Below are 22,873 nucleotides of genomic sequence, written 5' to 3'. Positions count from 1 at the left end.
AGCACTCTTGCTATTAGAACTTGAAAGTTTGCCCTCTGCTTCCAATTATGTAATTTTATTTGCTGCTTTTCATATGTAAATAAACTACAGCCTTCACCATTTCAGGCCTTTCTTAAAAAATACAGTGTATGTGTTTGTAAGCCACAAGTATTTGTCTCCCTACATTCACATTCTTGTACTACCAATTAGAAATAATTATTTTTAAAACTTGGCTTGTGATAGGACTGTATTAGGATATTAGAGCTTGCTTTATAACTACACAATTATTTTCGGATTCCCAAGAACAAATTGTTATTAAAAGGAATCACATTTTCTACCATTAGAAATCAGGCACTGGAACAGGCTGCCCAGGGAAGTGGTGGAGTCGCCATCCCTGGAGGTGTTCAGAGAACGTGTAGACATGGCACTCCAGGACATGGTTTAGTAGGCATGGTGGTGTTGGGTTGACGGTTGGACTTGATGATCTTGGAGGTCTCTTCCAACCTTAAGATTCTATGATTCTATGATTAAAGACCTACTGAATTAAGTATTGTCCTCTGAAACACATTTCTAAGCAGTGATTAATTAGTTACATTAATTTAAAACTTAGGTTAATTAAAATTAGATTCCTTTAAAGCAGGTTTGAATCTGCATCTGAAATATGTCTCAATATGAAATTACCATTTAGGTGTAAATTCTTAGTTGTATTGACAATTTCTGCGGGCCAGGGTCTCAAAGGAGGTAGCAGCTTGCTTCAGCTCCCTTTGCCTCATCTCTGGCATTTTTCAGAGGAGCTGACTTTAACCAGTGTGCTGGAGACGGAGGCCTGGACTTGTCTCCTGGCTCTTCTGAAATGAGGAAAATCTGTGTCCTAGCACAGCACCTTTACTCAGCCCCAGCTCTCCTCTTCTGACAGTTCTATGATCTGATGTTCTGTTCTGAACAAAACCTGCTTTGTAAAATTTCACAGATGACTCACACGGGAAAAAATCCTGCCTGTGGAAATCCAAGGGTCTTAATGTGTTAAAAAAAAAGAATTCTTAAGTCTTTCAGGTACAATTTTAATTGTGTTAATTAGCATCATTCAAACTTGCATCTTATTGAGATCTTTTTAGATTTTTTTTTGTGTTTTGTGTTGGTGGTATTATTGGATCCTTTAGTGATACACAAGAGATTACCTTACATTAGCAAATTCCCAAACAATACTTAAAATAGACATGTGAGCATGTCTGTTCACCATTTAAAAATTCTTATTATTTTATGATCTTAATGCAACAGGTCCATCCTCCCTTTATCTCTGCAGAAGGTGGAATGCCTGTATTTACTGTGTCAGCCTCTCTAGGGTAGCTCATACAGTCCAATACAATGGGTTGTAGTCCTTTGATGAATAATCTCTAAGTGCAAATACATACACAAGGCAGATGGTACCAAAGATTTTTGCATTTTAACTCCAGAACGCAAACTCTCAATATCATAGGCTGAGGTGTGAGTCTCCACTTAGCCATCCTCACAGGTGAAACACGAACAGGAATTCAAGTGAGATGTGACAGGAAGGGTAAGTACTTGTGACTAACACTTGTGGTCATCGTATTATAAGGATTTAACATTACACTTTTAGTCTCTGTATCCCAACTTGTTGAACCAAACCAATCATTAGCACTTGGGGCCATATTTAGGAATTAGGCAATCCTTTTTTCCCCTGTGGTGACAAAACGAATTCATTTCATTGTTTTACAGTAACACAATTCAAAATAGTATGATGATAAACTGGGAACAGTGGAAATTCTTCCCGACTCTATTCCTAAATTGGTTTGTAATGCCCCAATCAAATGTACAAGAGGTGCTAGGAAAAATACATTAGAAAATGTATGGAGCAGATGAACAATGAGCACCGCAGAAAAACCTCAACTCCCTTTTATTGAACCGTAGGATGTGTGGGCAGTGCAGGGAAGCTGAGTCAGCAAAGCCTTGATTTGCAGTGTTCCTGAGGGCACAGTAACTTCATTTGGAGTCGTGGGCGTTTAATAGCCTTGAAAACAGGACTGCAAGAGATGCTATTTAAGGTGTGAGGCATTTCTGTCTGCTGAAAGAAAACCTGAATAAATTATACTGTTTGTGTCTAGGGATAAGGAGGAAAAATTGCCTTCCGTTTCTTCTTCAGAAGTCTGTTTTTCATCAGTCCGTCAAAATATTCCCTCTGACACAAATGAGCAGAATTAGACTGTCTGTACAAGGGATAGCAGGGTGGTTTGGCAACATTGGGTATAATACTACAGATCACCGTGTGTTAAGAGTGGTTGGGTACTGAATCAAGTAATTGAACCCTAAGGAGAGACACACTTTCCTCTTCTGTTTTGATTGTGAATAATTGTCCAAACCCTCCCCAACAAAGGGCTGCAATAGCTAGCCTGAAGTGCCATCTAATTATTTTTAAAAGTGGGTACATTGTAGACACTGTCACCTTTAGTTACTGACAGGTATAAATCACTGATGTTCAGGTTGGCTGTTCTGGCTTAAGCTGAGTTGCTAAATGCATCCAAGGGTTACACTTTTCTCCTTTTTTGTTCTTTTGGGTTTTTCTTTTTGGATAGCAGGTGGGATACTATCCATATGGGAGCATTTTGCAGACAGTGTATAACCCTCTGGGCTGTACTTTGGTTAGGGTAATATAAATCCTGGTTTCAGCCATCTGGGACTCTCCAGAGCGTGAAAACATGATGGGATTTTGCATGCTTCTGCATAACCTACTCAGGATACAGGATCTTGTTGTGACAGGCTTTATCAGGATGGTAGCAGATCTTTGTTGGCAAGGTCTGGGCAACCAGCAGTGCTAGAGGGCACCGGACCAGCACTGTTGTGGTGAAGGCTGCCTGTACTAAGGATAAATTGTGTAATTAACTGGAAGCATGTGCTGGGCTTCTTAATGCACTGCAGTTTGCTTTCAGACATTTTTCTGAAAGAAACAAAGCATGCTTGTTGGTGCACTTATTAGTGGTCATCAGCCAGTTCTTCTTGTGGATAAATTAGTGGTGAGAACTAGTTATAGCTAGAAGGGGACTTTTGCCTCGGTGATCAGTTCCTGGAAACTTTTATGTTTATTTCAGTTTTGTTTTTATTTGGTGGGGAAGGGTTTGTTTGCTTTTTTTTCCAGAGAGAGTGAGATTATCCATGATCCAATAAATGAGCGAAGAACAGCCTCACCTCCTCCACTCTTTGGTAGGAAGTCAGCAGCCGAGGCATTTCAAACCAGAACAGAGGAGGTGTTTAAGTTCACCCAGTTTGTTCAAATGCTTCATTTGCCTCTCTTCACTCAGTCAAGTCTTTGTAACTTCTTGTATGATGGAATCCCTGGGCTGGGAGAGCTATGGGCCTGACTGGTTATGAAGCATTCATTTAAAGTATTTAGGATGGAGATGAATGATAGGAGAAATGATTCAGGTTTTATCTACATCCTTAGGTTTGGACGTGCAGAGTGAAACCAGGTGGGATTTCTGAGCAGATGGGAGCAACCAGAGCTCAGAACTCCTCAGTGCAACATGCTGTGGCACAGGGAATCACCTGAAGTGAGCTCTCGCTCTGGAGAGCTGTGGGAGGCCCCTCTTGGGTGGTACAGCTCGTTCTCATGTCACCATAACGCACGGTACTGCCTCTGCTGTGGTCTCAATTTATAGCACTACACATCCCATGTTCTTCAAAGCACATCTGTAAGTTTTGCACCATCCCTAGGTCTGAAAGATTTCTGTGACTTTGTTACCTTGCATTTCTTCAGTGTGGCTGTAGAGGACAGCTTTGGTTGCTGCTCAGGACAGAGGCTCTGTTCCTCTCCAGGCTTCAATATCACTAAGTAATGATATTCAGCTTTACCTATCACTAGCTTTCAGTAATCAAATATGAAAAAGAATACACAAACCTGAACAGAGGCATGTTAAAATTTGTAGCTGTCCAACAGAATGATGAAACAGCTCTGCTGCTTTCTACTCCCACAATAAAAGGTTTACAGTAAGAGCAAGTAAAAAATCAATCTGAAAATCGACTAAGAGCCAAAGACTGAGATGAGTTGCTAACTGAGGTATGTTCTCTTTAAACCAAAGGGGACTCAGATCCTAATCAAATGTCTTAAGCTGTTATTTATTACATTATTACAATATTGATATGTAAGCTATAATGGGTTTCAGTAGGCAAACATGAAGAACACTCCTCAAACTGCAAACCTCAGAAAATACACAGCTCAATTTAATTCTACTGCGTGTCCCATCATTCTTCTGCTGTTGGAAGCAGCAGATGATCATTCCGTCTTCACAGCCCCTGAAGCCCTGGTTCAGTAAAGCTGTGTCTAGTCTCCTCACCAGCTACCTCTTCTGAGCCAGGGTTCTCCTTCATTTCATCCCTGCCATGTTCAAGCTTCTCCTTATGTTTGATCATCCCTGTGGCCCTTTTCTAACTTATCTGTATCCTCTGTGAGTTGGAAGGACCCAAACTATGCACCCTATTCAATAAGTCTGAGCACAGTGGCTTTCAAGTGGTATGACCCTGTGTCTTCTTTTGTTTCCTATTCCTTTTTTTAGTGTTTTTTAGTATTCTGCTAGGATTTGTCAGTATAACCCTGCTGACAAGTGAACTGATGATTTCAAGATCTGCCCAGGTCTCTTTCCTGAGAGATAATTGCAGATTCAGAGCCTGTCACTGTAGATACATACTTAAAGGTAATTTTGTGCCCATACACATTATTTTGCACTTATCAGTGCAAACATTTTGTCACCTGCTCACTTAATATTATGTATACCTAAGACGTAAGTCTTAGCTGTCAGCTTTGGGTGTGATTATTCTGAATAATTTTGTCATGGCGTTACTCACTGCTCTGTCAGGCACTTTGTGACTAGATTGAGCCTCACAAGTCCCAAAGCACATCTCTGAATGGGATCCTGCCACTTAACTTGTGACAAAATGACATTTATTTCCTATCTCTAGCTGTGAGGGGAACGTCCCTTCTACCCACTGATTTGCACCATGTACCCTTTTGTAACCAATACACAACCAGTTTTCCTTACCATTTTGTAGCTCTACACACCTGTTTTCCCTTCTGATATGTTGGAAGGCATCACAGGGACAGATCAGCTTTTTCTTTGGTTAGCTTCAAACGCTCTTTCATAGTCAATGCTTGGAAATGAACCATATGATCCCTGTTAGAAGCAATTATGTTTGGCTTTTTGTACACACAATCTTTTGTATTCTGTGTGTCATGCACTTTTTTTTTTTTTTTTTTTTTTTTTGCAAATGGGTCATTCTGAGACACATCTTGTAGCAACAGGCAACATCAACTGACAGTTGTTCATCCTCTAGGCAACATGAGCAACACTTAAAGTGGACATTTCTAATAGTTTAAATAATGATAAAATGAGTGGCTTTTTAATTGCTCAGACTCTTTAGTCACAACCGATTCAGTGATTGTTCTCACTCATGTAGAGCATTTAATGGCAGATGTGAAGTTAATTTTTATTTTTATGACATTTTTAGAACAGAATCTGACCCATACCTCCCTTTAGTTTTTGCTCAGTGTTCAATAAAAAGACAAATGTTTTTAGAATGGACTATGTGCTTGTTGATTGTCCTGGTAAGCAGCAGCTGCAAAATCTGGTGCAGTTTAGTGTGTGACAAAGCTGAATGTCACACACTAATTCATTTGAATAGGAGCCAAGCTAATATTCCTTACTGGGGTAAAATGCCCACTGAAGTGTTTTTTATGGAATTAGTATGGCAGATTCATCATGGAAATTTGGGAACTCCCATTTTGGGCGCATTGAAAATGCGTTGTTCAGATGAACAAGCTATTTATACCGACATGTGGTGTGATAGTGGATACTCCTTTAATCTTTTAGTAATCCAGACGTTACCATATGGACAAACTGCACAGATTGATTTGAGGAGGTCTCACTGGATAAATGAATACCCTACTTCAGTTAATTTGCTGAGCTTTTATGTTAGTGTATCAGGACAATAAATGCTTTCCAGCACATAGTTTATTTGCAGTGACATAGAAAACAAGACACAGGTTTAAGGCAGCTTGTTTGACAAGCAGCTCGTGATGGTTTGGACGATTATCTGAAGGGCTTGCTTTCAGTATTTCATTGCTTATAGCCAATGCACGGCCTTTCCAATGTGGAACCACCTTTGCACGTACATATCAGAGAAAGCACACAGTTTCCTCTACCATTTTGCGTTCAGTGAGGTACCTGCATTAATTTGGCTTAATGCCATAATGGATTATTTAGTTTTGTTATCAACCTCTGCTTTCTCAATCTTCTGTCCTGTGAGGAACTGCCATATTCCTCCTCTGTAGTTCTCATTCCCCAGGGCATATATGAAGGCGTCCACTGTTGGCACAGTCTTGGCAATAACAGCAGGAATCTGGCGTGAGACACAATACTTATTAATAGAAGAATGCACCGAGGAGCCAATGGGCCAACTTCAGCTGAGGCTTGGTTTCCCGTTCCCGAACAAATGCCTGTCTACGACAGCAGTAGCTTGCTACCCCCACAGAGAGATAAGAAGTAAAAGCAATTTGGTCAGTTGGAGGCCTTTGCTCAGGAAATTAAGTCTCCAGGAGAAAGAATTTAGATCAGCATTGCCTGATACTGGGATATTTCAGTTGAAAGTGAACACAGACACTTAGGAGGAGAGAAGGGTGTGCTGTGGCCACCTCTTGCTGGATAAGTGGGCTAATACTGCTAACACATTCTATGTGGGATACTGAACACCTAAGTACAGGAATGCATTTGGTGACTGAAATTGGGCTGATTTTTTGGGGACTAAATTAAAGTTGAAAGGTTTGATGTGATATTACTGAGTCCCAGAGGCAGTTTTGGAGCCAAGACTCATAGAAAAATGGGAAAAAGGGAGGCAGCATAAGAGGCCGCGTAACTTTAAGAGTCATCAGTTGCAGCTTCCCTGAGGCAAGAAAAGCATTAGAAAAATGAATGAGACAAACAGTCTCTTCAAAATTGAAAGTTTTGGGCTAGCACTTGGCTCTGGGAAGGATACAAAAAGCACCTACAAACCATGAAGCAGTACAGGCTGCAGACCTCTAACTGACTGCTGAAGAAAAAAATCCCTGACTTCCTAAATTGTTGCTTGAACAAAGCAATGTCTGTTACATTACTGTGCTTTGTTTTGCTTTAAAAGTGGTAGACAAATAGAATGCTTTGAGGAAATTATCTACTTGTTATATATGTTATAATAAATAAACCCAATTGTGACTAGATTGGCATTGTTCCACAGGAAAGGAGAGAGGAGAGTAAGAATGTCATAGTTTGGATTCCCTCCGGTGGCACAGACGTACCATGCGGTATTTTGGTGAAATGAACATCACATTTTCAACTGCTGCGTAGAAGCATAACAGGCAATAGGGACCCCAGCAAATGACCAGCGTCTTCAAAGGCAGACCAGTATTAAACTGAAAAACAAGAGCAATACGTTCCTTTGTGTTTCACAACCACACATTGCAGCAAGCAAGCAGATGGGACAGATCCTGTGAGACCGTGGTTTGTGTTCAGCAGCGGGAGAGGATCAGCCAGCAGGGTCTGCCGTATCATCGCTGCTTTGCTGTCGATGTCAGAGGTGTGTGAGCACAGCTCCCTCTGCGTCGACGGCTGCCTGTGCAGCAAGCCCCAAAGCCCTGTTCCAGGGGTCCTGATGGGGAGTGGCAGTTGCTCCTGGGCAGAGGCGACAAAACGCCTTATGGTAGATCAGTTGAATGTGTGTGTGGGCTAGACTGAAGCCATGACCAGTAACTGCTGCTGAAGGGAGAGGGCATGTGTGAATTTAAAACCAGATAAAAAGAAACGATATTTTGCTGACTTCTCAGAGGGTCTTGCAAACAAATAAACTATGTGAAGCCACTACTATGGCAGTGCAACAGATGCATGCAGTGGCATCTGTGTTGTGGTAGTAGGATTCCTGTGTCCTTCATGCTAGGGCCATGTCCATGGTGTTCATGGCCAGCTGTGCCCAAGTATCTTATAAATATTAATGAATAGGGAAGTGATAATTTAATTCTTAAATTTTCTGCATTGAAACTAGTCTGCACAACCACAGAACGGTTTCTTAAGAAAGAAATGGCATGCTATTGCATAAACTCACTGAAACAAAAGGTAACAGAATTATAATAATGGACACTGAGGTTTGTTTGAGAAATATGTAGAGGGCACATGTATATATTCCAGTCAGCTACAAACCAGTCTGCCTGGCTGCCTCTTTGCCAGTATAACATCCCCCTTGAGAACTGACTCTCTTTAATGAGTGCAGGGGTCGGGCTGTGCCCGCCAGCCACGTGTGGTGCCCCAGACTGCATAGCCTGCACCTAAGGAAACAACTCGTAATCACCACATTACATTCCCATAAACCTGTCATGCCAGAGCAATTCCTTTGTTTCCAGCTCATAAAGACTTCTGAATTTCCTCAGCCAAGTGTAAACACGGCATGTTTAGGAAGGCCCTTCTGCCCCCATGGGGTGCCTGCCTCTTTCCTTGCACTGCTGCAGTTCTGGCTGACTTCCTCAGCGATGAGCTCAGAGCCTGTAGCAACGCAGGAAATAATGATCCTTCCTGAGCAAAGTTCCCCTGGATAAATATTGATATGCTATTAGCAAATATTTTGCGTGCTGCATGTTTTATGACTAGAGTTGGACCAGTGTCGGTGGAGGAGAATCCTTAGAGTCCCTAGTCCAACCCCTCCTTGGACAGGGAATTGTTTACAGCAGTAGTTTGGGGCAGGTGTGGCTGTTTGGTCAAAGCTTGACATCTCTAAGGATAGGGTTTTCACAGACTTTCTGGGTGGTCCCATTCTGTGTTACGCTACCCTCCTACTGAAGTAACACTGAGCAGTTAGAACAGGAGGAGCTGAGCTAAAGCCTCTGTGAAAGAAATCAGCTTTTTGAGGACTTCCTTGGTTGTAGCCCTATTAAGGCAACACAGTTGCAAGAGCTGAGGAAGCTTTCTTACCTTATAGTGCCCACTCTTCTTGAATTTCTGGTGTATGGACTGATAGGCTGTCAGCATGATGAAGCCTGGGATCATGAAATTGAAAATGGACAGAGCAAAAAGGAACGTGACATAGTTTCTGGAAAGGGTGAGAAAGGAAAAAAAAAGAGGTTGTTAATTCCTCTCTAGGGCATCTCTGTAAACTTGCTGTAAATATTCATTGACTTGTATTTTTAAAATTGCCAAAACCAATTTTGTCAACATGCTTTAGGCGCAGCATTTGCTGAAGGCCGGTTAAGTTGTGCCATGCTGTTGTGTGTGGGATGGATAGTATTGCAGAAAATCACAAGTCTTTGGTTTTTAAATGCAAGCATCCCTACTCTGACATCAGTGCTGGGCTGCATAAAAACAAAACCATTCTGAAGGAGAAAATTCAGAGAAGATGCACCCTATATATGACCGAGGAGTAAGGGAGTAGCAGAAACCGGAGTGTCAGCCTCTCCCATGGAGGAAGCTGACTTTAGGTGTTTCCTTGGGTGATGCCTGCCCTGCCCCAGCCGCTGTGGAGGGAGATCTGCCCCAGCAGCCAGGGGCTTTGGCATGCTGCTGAGGCCACCCCGGGGAATGGCAGCCTGCACCCTCCTTCGGTGGGAGCTGGCCCCAACCCTCACCTGTCCCCTTTGCTGTAGTCCAGCGTGCAGCAGGTTCGGAGGGGTTCGTAGTCGTATTCTCCCCACCCCAGCAAGGGCATCACGGACCAAAAGGCAGCAAACAGCCACGCAAACACCATCATGGCGATGGCCGTGCTCCACTGCAGCTTGCTCCCTGTGGGAAGAGAAAAGCAGGTCTCCACACCCGGAACAAAACCACCGGGCAAAGCTGTCTGGCTCTGTGGGGCCCCGGGGCTCAGGCAGAAACAAGCAGTTGCCTGTGTGTTGTAGCCTGAAGCTGACCTGAGTCTGGAGGAATCAACCTTGCGTAAAATGTTAAGGAAGCTTTTAAACTTTAGGAAACAGCGAATTGTACTTCCCTTTCATGTGCTTTACTTAGACAAATGCTGAATTGCTGCTCAGCTTTGCACCACACTGCAGATACGGCTGCTGTTACAAACATTATATTCTTGTGTTTTGGGAATGTGTTTAAAGATTCAGATGAGGCAGAGACTAGAAGGCACAGAGCAATGCAATAAATAGTGTTTGAAGAACTGGAGCCCCGCTGCAGGGCATGGGGCAGATCAGAAATGTGACTGCACACACTCCCCAGCCCCTGCCCACATCTCTCCTGCCCTGCCAGGAGGGCAGGGCATGGGCGGGTATTGGATATACCCTGTTCTGAAATCGCTGCTCATCAATACATATGTAAATATATATATGCAACCTGGCAACAGATCTTGTTCTAAAAATACTGCTGGTCAAATTATTCTGCCCTTAAGATCATTGCTTAGCCTGGAACAGGAAATATGAAGCTCAGCATTAGTATTTTTTTTCCTAATTTTATAATAAAACTTGTGCCTATCTCATCTAGTTCCATAAAACTCTATTGCAATAAGTCAATGAAAGAAATGAAGGATTGTAACCTTCAGAACACACAGAAGTATTTCTTCATGGAGAAGACAGGCAGGCTTCCCTGCTGCTGCAGGGCATTGTGTTAGCCTCGCTGCTTGCGTGTAAAAAGGCCTGGATAATTTTGTTATCGGGGCTAACGTCCGTAATCATGCCCATGCTGAACAGCCCGTGACGCCAGCTGCACCAGCAAGGCGCACGGTGATTTTGCCCACTGCTCCTTTCTAATCAAATCTCCCATTAGGGAGAAGTAATGATGCAATTTTCACTGAGGTTGGGAAGCAGTCTTCTCGTCTGCCCTTAACAGCAGCATCCTGACAGCAGGCTAGGAAGATTCAGGCCAATTCTGACCTTTCTCAGAAAGGTGAGGGACTGGAGGTGAGACGCATGAGGTGAGGCCCTGCCATGGGATCAGACGTGGCTGACTTGTGGGGGGAGAGCGTGCGGGGGCCACACCTGCTGGAGATCCCCACGAGGCAGCAGCCCTGGGAAGGACCGCAAACTCTACAGAACCTATTAGGTGTTGTACTGTCCCTGTTTATTGTAAAGAATGATAACAAAGTAGGTGCATTAGTGAAATTGCTCTTTTATGGGAATGCTGATTCTACCTCTGTCCTTTTTCTTGTCTCCCAGAGGTTCTGCAGGGAAAATAATTAGAGTTTGAATTGCATTAAAAAGCAACTTGGAAAAATTGTTTGGTGCAGGTGTTAAAAAATTAGTTATGGGAAAAGACAGGTGTACACATTGCAATTTAAATACCAAGGAAAAAGTAAAGAAAATCCTTTTTCTTAAATACTCAATGTTTCAATATGGTAGTTACCAAAAAATCTATTGATTTTTTAGTCATTTAAACCCTTATTTTTTAATAATTATTAATGAAGAATGATTAATTGAATTGTCCTGCTTTTAAACCCAAGCTCATGCCCAAACTAGCTTTATTGCTTTGGGAGTACAATTTTGTAAATGATAAGCCCTCCTGATATTCTGAAAAAACCAAACAAAATCTTGGGGTTTTTTTTGTTCCTCTGCAAGTCCTATAAAAAAAATAGTTAATACCAATTATTTTAGTGGTATCTTGTGGCAGAAACTTTGTTCTTTTTCCACCTCATCCTTTCCCTTCGTGGACTACTGCAATACCTTGGAGGTCTCAAAACATGGTTGGCCAAGACTGAGGCACTCTAGTATCACTGGGTCCTAGCCACACACTTGCCCCTTATGGATCTTTGCATGTAAGGAAAAGATCCTTGCATTGGCAAAATTTGGCGTCAGCCGCTGGGACAGCGTTGGTGGCATGCTGAAGGCAGCCCATGGGTGCCTGCGCTGTAGAGGGTGGCTGATCCACCTACCTGCATGCATTTGGGGGCGGGGGAGTAGGCTGGTGGAAATTGCACCTTCCCTGCTGTTGCCTTGCACAGAAAAGCAGGGGAAGCTCTTGCACCACTGGCTCCCACCACCACCTCCGGGGTCTTTCCCAGTGCCCGGTCTGTTGGTGCCACATCTTTCCTCCAGCCCCATGTGCTGCCAGCTGGGGCGCATGCAGGCAACAAGCAAGTTGTGAGGCATCCCGCTCAAATGACTTTCAAATATTTTCTATCAAGAATGGCTTTAATGAAGATTTCTATGTTTAATTTGTTAACAGGAAGCGTGCAGCCTATAGGACACTCTAGGGGAAAACTGCCCGTGCTTTTGGCTGGCAGTGCTCTGCCTCAGTTCCCCCTCTGCTGCAGCCGGGAAGGCCCTCGTGCCTGGCAGGGCCATGGGGAGCACAGCCAGATGACACTTCTCCATTTCTATTAGCCTTCCTTTTCCTTTGTTTTTCTAATTTTTTGCTTTCTATGAAAAACTGTAAGAAAAAGTTTATTTTAGTTACTTTTCTATGGGTGTTAGGGAACCCCATTTTCTTATGAGATGTAGAATAAAAGGACCATGCAATAATGGGGTCTGGCACCAGACATGTCTCAACAGCCTGTGTTTGGGAAGCTCATCTCTGGGGCTGAATTCATATGTTCTTTCTCTTCACATTTAAGGAGTCTCATTTTGGACACTAGAAAAGGAGAGAATCAGAACTTAGAAAGTTATTTTTTTTCCTTCTGTATTTGGCCTTTTGCAAAAGGAGAAGAATGGTGAAATAGTCCTAGTGAAATCAACTGCCTCTTGACCATCCATAAAACATTTAATGACACATCAGAAGTACCTAAAAATGTGTGTATGTAAAATTAAACAAACTTTATATTATTTTAGTTTTACTCAGAAAAAATACTTTCAGTGCAAGAACAGTGTAAGAATCGTGCTCTGTTCCCATGGCAAAAATATCCTCCTGTGAGAGGGCAGACAGCAAGAGAGCAAGTTGGGAGCAGCTCAGTAGCTTTTGTGCAGAGCAGGCCATTGCTCTACCTTAAATGCCTTTTTTGGCCTGATAAAATTTAATGTAATAGCCACGTAAGTCCCAATTCAGTTAAATGTGTATGTATGGAGTTCAGCATATGCTGAAGGTTATAATTCCCGATCAGGGCCCAGTGCTGGTAATTTGGTCCTATTAAGTCTAATTACTCTTGTGCTCTGGCTTTGTCTCCTTGAAAAGCAAGAGGGAAGCTTCTGTTTTCCATACAGTGAAATATTAATGCAGGAGATTTTAAATGGCTTCTGTAATTGCTTTGGAATAGGAGGAGGTCACTCTTAAACAAAAACTCCCCATCATTTAAAGATTACTAAAATTGTGATGTCAAAAGCTTGAATTTTAGGAAGTGCTAGATAGAGTGTGCAACAATCCTTTTGGTTATGCTGGCCAGTTTTTAGTGACATAATCATAAACTATTTCTCCATCTTTAGTCTGTGGGGACATTTATGAATTTAGGTTTTTTAAAGATTTATAAATTGGTCAAACATTTCACAGAAAGGGCAAAAAATACATCTCTGACACAGTGGCTACCTTTCAACTAGATTTCAGGCTGATGTTCAAAAGGAATTTCTCAAACAAAAGGTCAACAGGATTTTCTACGATGACGGGAAAACCCAGTCCCTTTTCCTCATTCTTGCAAATGGTCAAGTTATAATAGCTGATCTATTCCAGAACAGTATGGCATGTACCAGACTTCATGGCATGCATCACTTTAAATTGTCAAAGTTTTTAAAAGACAAAAATATCTGGAAGTCTTATAAGGGAAAATATTTATCAGTCATAAGTAAATTAGGTGTTGGTGCCTACTCCTGCAGTGCCAAAAGCACCACTCACTGGTGCTCACAAGTATTCTTTTTTTGTAGGAATACGAAAGCTTTACTGCATAATGGCTTATTTTGTGCATATAATTAGAAAAAGCTCTTTAAAATAACCTAATAAAGAAATTTTCTTACTCCATTTTTTTTTGCTGTGGTTCTCCATGATCATAAAGCTGTCTTGGTGATTACCCCCTGCTTCAGTGAAAACGCAAGCTCTGTATAAACACTGGCATTTTGTCAGGGAAAACTGATGCAGGTGCAAGACCAGATGAAGGAAGTGTTGGCAGGGTGGCTGCAGTAAGTGTGACAGGAGGTAACGACATGCTCCTAATTTGACAGAGCTGACAGCTGCAACTGGAGCGAATGGTAGTTTGGTAATCTTTGAATACTGATATAACAACCTAGATTTCCTTGAATGTTAAGGATTAGATAAAACTCACTGCAATTCTACTTCTTGAAATTGAATACTGCTGTGAAATCCCTGCTGATTTTGTTCATCTTTTTTCTTGTAATATTGAAAAAAGTACTGACATAAATCACTTCAGATTTTCCATTTCACCCTAATTCTTAAATGCATGTGTAAAATCTCCTAGACTTTTTTCTTTCCTTTTAAAACTATAAGTGTATGCCGTAGTTATGAAAGGAAAAAAACTATCCAGGATCCTTTCCTTCTCCATAACCTGCTTCTCTGTCATGTGTGGTGATCGTACTGTTTTCTTCCATATGCCAATCAATATCAACCTGTTTTCTGATGAGTGACAGGTCTAGTTATCAATACAATTTAAAGGCTAGCACTTTGTCACTGAGGCTTGTATTGACTTCCAGATTTCAAAACTTGGTTAATTTTCAGGATGTTTGTGAACGTATTTGTAGTGTTAGCATCCAGAAAGGCTGAAAATTCCTGTATTTTCTCATCATCATAGTAATTTCTCACATTCTCATCAGCTCTTTCTTCCTCAAAAATATTGATAGTGGATAATCAAGTGTTAAGCTGAGGAATGCCACATCAAAGGTTTTCTCAGAAACTGTTAGGACATAAGAAAAACAAAACAAAAAATTGGGGATGGTGTAACTGAGACTGGAAGAAGTATCAGTTCCCAGGAAATGAAGATAAAAGGTTGATAGCTTTGTTTTTTAGGCAAAGGTATTTTGTACCTTCTGTACAGGCATGCAACTCGCGCCAGTGTCAACAGGAGTTTAATGTATGGATTGAGAACACAGCATCGCCTGTAGGCTTGGAGTATCAGATCTATGAAATAGGACTTAATCTTCCTCACAATCAGCATGTGAAGGATGAAACTAGAAGTGGCTGGTTTTAATGGAATAGCCACAGAGCATGAGCTTTTAAAACCTTCTGTGTTTTTGGTTTTGTTTTTTTTTTTTGTTCAAAATGTTCAGTAATAGCAGCAATGTTTGGCCATCAGTAAGTAACAATTTGAGCAAAGAAAAGAAGCTTGTGCCCGTCGGGTCTCTCTGCCTGCGCTCTTAATGCCGTGTGCTCTTGACTGGAGGAGCGCGTGACATGAAAGCATTAAAGTCAATGTTGCAGAGAGTGAAATGTCTTTCCGCAGACAAGGAAAGACATTTCAGGCTGTCTCTTTTGTAAAATACAGATGCTACTCTTCTAGCTCCAAACACATTTCAGTGTCCAAAGGGTGTTGGTATGGATTTAGCTTAGAGCCGGCGTTATTTGGGGCCTTTGTCCAGACATGGAAAAAAACCAAACATTTCCTTGCTTGAGCTGAATTATTGACAAAAGTTGCAGAACAAAAAGTTGGCAACCTTTCCACCCTCAACAGGGTCATCACAGTGAACATCTTTGCTGTGTGCTCTGGGTGTGTTTTACCTCTTGCTGCTTTAATCATACGGAGGCCATGCCTGAAAGGCTGCGTGGATGCTAACGGCAGAGGGGAGTGAAGCGCTGCAGCTCAGCGGTTTATTCCCCAGCTAACTTTTACACTTTCATTTAGAATATATTTTGTGAAGTGTCACAGCAAGCTGTGCACAAGAAAAGGAGGGCTGCATTTGTCTGTCAACATTGCCAAAGGGACACAATTTTTTGGGGGGAATGGTGTGGTCACATGTGGTGCTCTGGACACCTCACTCCTCTGGAAAGGGCCTGGCTTTAGCTGGAGATGTGAAAGCTGCAGATCTGCATGGGAGGCCTTCATCCATTTCTCCCAGGTGGCAGAACTCCCACACAACTGCCAAAATGGCCAAACAGTGCAGATTTGGGCATTCCTAGCACTACGGAGTGCTAACATACCCTTTCAGAATAAATTTGTATTTCATGTAATGCATCTTTCCCTTTTCCTAATGAGGGCCATGAGATTGTACACCCTGTGTTTGTCACTCAGTCCTTTCCTAATAATTTTGGAAAACATTTGCTACTTAGAAGTAAACTAGAGAGGGAAGTGAGGACTGACAGGTGCTAAGTTGCTGCATTTACTGTGAAAATTGGTGTTTGGGGAGAGGTGAGGCCCCATGAAAGCACCCATGGAGCAGGCAGCACAAGTCTATCTCGTTAAACAAAAGCAAACATAATCCCTGTATACTGTATTCACAAAAAAGCAGGTTTTCCCCGTTCCAGTGCTCACATGGCTGCTAGTTTGTTTTATGGCAGATGATAATGCCCCTTGCTGTGCTTTCCAATTTCTGTATAAAGAGAATAGTTATTCCCCTGTTCTCCCCATACGCACTGGTGGCTGGGGCATGGCTGGACTCCCAGCACAAATCGTAGCAGTCTTCGCAGACTCCAAACCCAGCTCAGCACCCTAATTCAGCAGAAATTTCCACTCATGCTGTGTGAATGCACAAATCCAGTACTGCCAAAGTTTTGGAGGTAGTTCTGTGACAAAAGACAGAGCATATCTATCTCTATGAATCCATATAGTTGACAATTCTGTCAATCTCTGTTTCTCACCTAAATAAGGTTCATAAGTCCACAAATTTATTTTCCTGCATTGATCTCCCTGTCTAATATTAGATTTCAATTAAATCCAGCTAAGGTGTCAGAGCTAGTTAAAAACTAAATTGCAAGAACAAATAAAAATTACCTTCACTAAGAGAAGAAAAATAACATATTCCTCTTCTTATCAGTACTTAAATATAGCTCTGCCACTTTTATTGAAACTTGCAGATAATTTTTTCCTTGATTGGGAACAAATGTACTGAGTTCCAGTCTTCATGAGGGGCCTGGAACGTAGCACAAACCCCACAAATCGCTCTTGTGCCCCAAAGTGCCTGTGTGTCGCACATCGGGGCTGCTGAGCTCTGTCTGCCTGACCATACCTCCGCAGAAGTGCTTTGCTGCGGGCTGCGTTCCAGCTGCTGTGACTGCAGAGGCAGCTCTCTAGCTACATGAAATTTATCTGTAATTAGTAAACGCTGCATGAGTATAAAGATCTGTTTGGTACACAGCAGGGTGTTGGATGGAAGCCCAAGGTGCTTAGATTTTTCTTCAGTACGGGGAATTGGATTTTGTTTGGGACACTGAAGATGACTTAGGGAGAAAGTGAAAGCATGGCAAGAAGGTCAGGACTTGGATGTGATCTGGAGGAGGAAATATCTCCTGAAGGTTGTTGGTTAGTGCTCCCTGTATGGAGCAGGTCCTTTGGAGAGATTGCTTGTATTTGCTCTCTCTAGCATGTAAGATAAATAAACTTACATATACGATATGCAGATAATAAATATATCCTTGCTTTGATTCTCTGAAATCTAAGCAAGCTGCCTTACAGCAGGGTCTGGGTAAGGCTGCTAGGTAAATGGTAGCCCTTACTTGTACAGTAGTGATGATACCGGTCCCAGGCGACAGCAGCGCTGGAGCTAATGCTGGCTAGTGCTGTCCAGAAGCCCTGGAATCCATGAATTTGACAGCCGTCAGAGCCGTAGGGCCAGTATCTGTCAACAAACAAGGAATATGTTAAGAAAATGACAGAAAAAGGTTTGGAAATTGCGTTAACGGAGAGGGGGAAATGGTAGCCTGTGCTTTCTGCGTCTGAGAAACATTGTGAAAGTTGTTACTGTGGTTGCTTTTAGGTGTTTGTTGGCATTTATCTTGCTGTGGTGTCTGATACAGTACAACAGCTATTTTTACTCTTAACATGGAGAAGAAAGTATAACCTTGCATTTATGTGTTGGAAAGTTGGGCTTTTTAAAATTTGAAATCTACATTTCATCCAATTATCCATATCTTAAAAATCTGCACCCACTGGGAGCAGCCAATTTGTCAATATATGAAAGTAGCAGATGAGTAATAACCTTTTGGAAAGTCCATGTTCACCATGCAACACAGTACAAAAGCTCACATCAAATAAAAATACTCTTGATAGCAAGACTGAGGCCTCCAAATGTCTTTGCAGACATAGAATGAAAAGAACCATGAGACTGTAGCTGACATACGCCTTCAGTATCCTGATCACCCACCGCAAGGAGCCATGGCTTTTTTTCCTCTCTATGTTCATCTAACCTGACTCTTTATGCTCATAAAGCTGACTGTGAGGTGGAAATCTTCAGCAGTGTCCTTTGTTATGTATTTACAGTACACCAATGTAATTAATTAGGAGACTACCCCTGCAAGTCCCTTTGAACAGGAGACAACTGACTTCTTTGGAAGCTGGGAAACTTCTGCTTCCACTTCAAGGAAAAGGTACTGCAATTGTTAAAACCACGCTCATTTTGATATATTGACCTTAGCTTTTCAGCTTGGGTTCAGTAATGGCATCTTTATCAACTTCAGTGAAACATAAGTGTCTGAAACAAGAGTGACTTGTACAGGAGGTAAAATAGAGTAGAATAAGGCCTCACTGGAGCTTATTATTGGCCTATTAATTTGCAAAAATGTTTTTAGATCCATTAAGAGAGAATAAAATGGTCACATTCTGTCTTGAAATGTATTTCTGTTCTCTGTTAAAGGTATTTCCAGGGTCTAAAAATATGCTACTTAAGTGGAATTATTCATTAGCTATTTTAGAGGGTGGTGAGGTTTTTTTAAGTATGGTTTGCTGGTGATTTTTTTTGTTGTAATTACTCACCAAAATGCTTGGTATTGTTTCTGATTTCTGATTAAACGACTGACACGTGTGAAAATGTGGAAAATCAAATGCGTCATAAGTGATGTGAACTCCCCGCTAACAGATCTGTATTTTCATTTCCCGCAAACTTCTCAAATAAGTGCTTTAATGGAAAGGTACATAACAAACCAGAAAGACTTGCAGATGAATTTGGGGTCAATCTAGAGGTTTAGTCAGATGAAAATGTACTACTAGTGTTTTGCTTCTACTATAACCGCTGGTAAAGCTGTCTGGTTAAATGTCTTCTATAATCAGTCTAATAACCTGTCAGTGATCATACCCAATAAAGTCTGCTTTTTTGCTTGCCTGGTAGAACTATACAGAGTTTCAGTCTGCTGTTTCAGATTGAGAGAATGAGAAGGTTGGCTAGGTGGTGTACTAGAAAGAGTCATTTAATTAATTTGACCTCTTAGGACTTAAGCTGTTAATTTTCATGTGGTTCTTCTGAGCATCCTTTGGGAAAAAAGAAGATATACCTTAGGAAGCTGGAAAAGGCAGCGATGAATGCGTTGATGCAGATCCCGCAGTCAGCCAGTGCGATGCTGAGAACCAGCAGATTGCTGGGTGTTCGCAGTTCTTTGATTTTTCGGAAAGAAATAATTGTCAAGCCATTCAGACAAAAACCAAGCAGGGCTGAAATAGAGAATTGTTTGGTGTGATTCAACTGGAAATGGAAAATATCTCCAATAATATTGCTGTTTTCTTTAATGAGAGAACAATAAGTACTGTGGAAAGTCATGCGCAAGGAATATATCTGTAGTGGTCGCAGTCTGCATGCAGGTTACAAAGACCTTCAGGAGTGAAGTAACAGGTGACAGCTGAAGCCAGTGCTTCAAACTGCATCAGGGATATGGCCACTCATGTGGAGCAGAAATGGTTTAATCTTATTTCTAATTCTACCTTTTGTTTTAATAGAGAAACCTGATTGCCAGGCTCCATCTAGGGACACGTGGGTCAGAGCAAGGGAGATGCAGGGTAGGCAACTTCAGAGGGGCTGGCAGCCAGCACGTGCTGCTGGTGCATATGTCTGCAAGCCTGTCTTTGGGAGAAGAAATGGGTTGTGTTTAATATTGATTGCAACACTCTTTTGTGTTTAAACATAGAAACCCCTTGGCCCTGTTTTGGTCAGCCTGCCTCCCTTTGGGCTTTTGTCTAAGGCTAACCCAGACAGTGCTTGAATCACACCAGCTCAATCTTATTACTGTCCTTCGTCAACAGACTATACATGGAAAGGAATAATCTAATTATAAAAAGCAGTCACTGATAGATTTAAAAAAAATAAGTTAATGTTGGTCCTCAGAGAGGAGCATCCAAGCAACCCCAGCTATTCACGCAGCACAGAGCTGTGCCGCCCTGAAACCCATTCTTCACTGGTTTAAACTTAAGCTTCGTCCTTTAATGTCCTTTTCAAGATGACCTGAATTATTTTAGCTCTGATGAGGCTCTGACTCAACATCCCATCTCTGAGTCTCAGATGAGAGGCAGTTCGTCTTTTTCTTTGTGTTCTTCTTGGAAAGAGAAATGATGTAGCGCAGAAAATTCCATATCCCCTAATTCTGTAAAGTAGTGTAGTTACTTATGCTCATTGTTTTAATTCTGCTGTTACATAAGATGGATGATTTTGTCTAGTCAGAAATCCTGGACCTGCCTTAATTGCATTAATGGCTGACGGCATAACCATAGTAACAGCTGATGTGCGTCTTTCATTACACAACATATAACAAAATATTTCCAGGACAAATGTTTGGAGCCATTCAAGATCTGCTGTTCTTTTTTTTCCTCCCTGCCAGTTTACCTCCCACCCACAGAGTGAAACGGCTGCCAACTCTCCTTAATGCAGTGAAGCCCTTAGGAGAGGTATGCTGTGACCATACTCAGAGTAAAACTGGAGAGTTATTACTGTATAATTTTTTTCTGTCTTTCTCCTGTTTTTGGAAGCTCCAGGCTTCACTGCACTCTGCCTTCTTGAAGGCCAGCATGAGTGTACAAATAGAGCGCTCACTAAATTAAAAAAAAAAATAGCTTTGAGTTTTCGTTTTTAGAACAGCAAATGTGTCCAGTGAATGCAAGGTTTTCTTCTTCCCCAGAACTTTGTTGCAAGCTGCACTTAGAAGCAGGTGGGGGCTGGCAGGGGTGTGGGATCACAACTGCCCATTCCCCAGCAGAACTCCAGCAGTTGGGCTCAGCCAGCACCTGATGGTGTCCCTGTCCTCTTGCTGCTTCTCACCCCTCGGTAGCAAAGTGCAAAGTCATGCCAGGACCTGCCAGGCCCTGCAGATTGGCCAAGTTTAGCCCTGAACTCTCTGTTTAGGCAGACTGGAAGCTTTTTCTTCCCTCTCTCTCTTCCAAGGAAGAGCTTCTGGCACAGCTCTTCCAGCTTTCCTTTGCAGGCAGATACAATGCTGCCTTCCTGCTGAGCTCACCTTCAAAGAGAGGGCAAGCATCCTCCCTTCTCCCATGTTCTGTGCTCAGGGGGTGAGCTGATGAGTTTTTATCCCATTCTGATGGTGCTTAGAGCTTCTCCTCCTCTGCTGTTGGACCCACGGTTCTTGCATCCCCAGCTGAACAGCACTACGCAGGGATGGGGTTCCAGGCCCTGACTGGGGTATAGCTCAGAAGAGATGCCAGTGACTGATACCAAAATAATCCTAGCTGCAAGCCGCCGGGTAGATACAGGTTCACGGTTTTGTTGCAGTATCTCAGCAAAGTGGCACATGCCTTAAGAAAAGCCCACTTTGGCTACTTTAAATGCATACGGTCTGCTACCTCCTATTTTGCTTCTTAACACCGTGAGAGCTTTTGAATCTCATGCAAGTATATTTCTGTTTGTTACTTTTACCCAGCAGCCATTAATTGCAGCGCTACCGATGCAATCTGGCTGTTTGCTGACAGTTAACAGGCTGTTTTGGACCCATCAGCTTTGATTATAAGACGGGAGTCACAGCCCACAAAACAAGCAGCCCAATTTTCTTGAGAGATCATCAGTCATTTCAACATCCTTCCCCCAAGGAAGATAAAACTCCTTTTAAAAGTCAACAACAAACTTTAACATCCCAAATTCTTGATAAGAAAGTGAAGTAGCAAGTACTTCCTCGCCGTAGGGCAGCTGTGTATACTGAGCAGATCTTTACTGCAAACAGCTTGCAGCTCACCCTGATTTACTCACCAGAAGTACTGGTGATGTAGCCAGAGTAACCACCATAGGTCTGGGTCAGCATACCGCAAATGCTGCTGTTTGCTTCAATTTTCCTTCCCCCTCCCACCAGGAATAACAGGGGCAAAAATCTTACTGCTGCTGAGGTCCCACACCCAGCTTACCTTCTACCAGCAGGGCAGTGCCGATGGCAAACACCTCTAATTCAGTGAAGCCTTCAGGGAGAGGGTACGCAGTGACCATACTGGCGATAAAAATGACAACAGATTTAACCTCTGCCCTCTGCTATAGCTGTAGGGCTGCCTTTTCCCTGGATCCCCCTTCTTCCACTAGCCCAAGGCTTCTTAAAGCAGCAGCTCACGTGCAGACACATGCTTATTATTATATAAAAGCTTTGGGGTTTTTACTCCCACTGCTACAATCCCCGCAAGAATGTTATTAATGATGGTACTAGCATCAACTCGCACTCCCCCTTCCCCTGCAAATCGTATTTCAGACACCAGCAAAATGAAAGCATTCATTGCAATTACAAGAAGTTCTTTGTACAGACAAGATTAAGAACCCTGTCCAGTTAATTCTGCAACACTGGAAAAGAATTAAAGGTTGCGGAACGAAGAAAACATGTAATATATAATTGGGGAGTGACCTGAAAAACAAAGGGGCACTCATTGAGTTGGTAATTAGGGGAAAAGTATGAACCAAGAATTTCTGCAGCATATAGGTCTTTCCCTCACCCCCTTTTTTAGAAACTGTGCGGTGTATTTCTCTGGCAATGACTATTCTGTATATTAACATATCTCCTCTTCGTAACTGAGGCTTAAATTAAGGTGCACACTGGCACAGCCTGATTAAAGACAAACACTTACAAACTACCGATTTTGGGCCCTAGACATACAAGGACGTGTGCGAGTAGCC

At 42.2% G+C, this 22,873-nt stretch overlaps 1 protein-coding gene across 2 annotated transcripts; it reads right to left on the bottom strand.

Moving 5' to 3' along the window:
• Window positions 1-5,984: 5,984 nt before the first annotated feature.
• On the bottom strand, window positions 5,985-22,262 carry RGR (retinal G protein coupled receptor). Of its 2 annotated transcripts, none has more exons than XM_086752442.1 (7): window positions 22,123-22,262; window positions 19,281-19,437; window positions 17,511-17,632; window positions 9,626-9,779; window positions 8,976-9,093; window positions 7,316-7,429; window positions 5,985-6,384 (listed from the first exon to the last, which is right to left on the bottom strand). In XM_086752442.1, exons 1-7 carry the CDS (start codon window positions 22,199-22,201, stop codon window positions 6,241-6,243), a joined length of 888 nt encoding a protein of 295 aa, XP_086608568.1. In that variant the 5' UTR covers window positions 22,202-22,262; the 3' UTR covers window positions 5,985-6,240. The 2 variants fall into 2 exon arrangements, with proteins under 2 accessions (XP_086608568.1, XP_086608569.1); XM_086752443.1 differs by having other exon boundaries at window positions 19,281-19,380; window positions 22,123-22,207.
• Between the last annotated feature and the right edge of the window lie 611 nt (window positions 22,263-22,873).

This window comes from Chlamydotis macqueenii, chromosome 7 (assembly GCF_036417535.1).
Source record: "Chlamydotis macqueenii isolate bChlMac1 chromosome 7, bChlMac1.mat, whole genome shotgun sequence".
NCBI classification, from domain to species: Eukaryota; Metazoa; Chordata; class Aves; order Otidiformes; family Otididae; genus Chlamydotis; species Chlamydotis macqueenii.
The sequence above is the reverse complement of the archived record's forward strand: the minus strand, read 5'-3'. Positions and strand labels throughout refer to the sequence as shown.

Coding starts and splice junctions, on each gene's coding strand:
- RGR (XM_086752442.1), bottom strand. CDS start 22,201: ATGGTCACTGCGTACCCTCTCCCTGAAGGCTTCACTGAATTAGAGGTG. Junction 17,633..19,280: donor GCCTTTTCCAGCTTCCTAAG/GTATATCTTCTT, acceptor GTTTGTTGACAG/ATACTGGCCCTACGGCTCTG. Junction 7,430..8,975: donor AGAAGAGTGGGCACTATAAG/GTAAGAAAGCTT, acceptor CTTGTTTTTCAG/TTTAATACTGGTCTGCCTTT.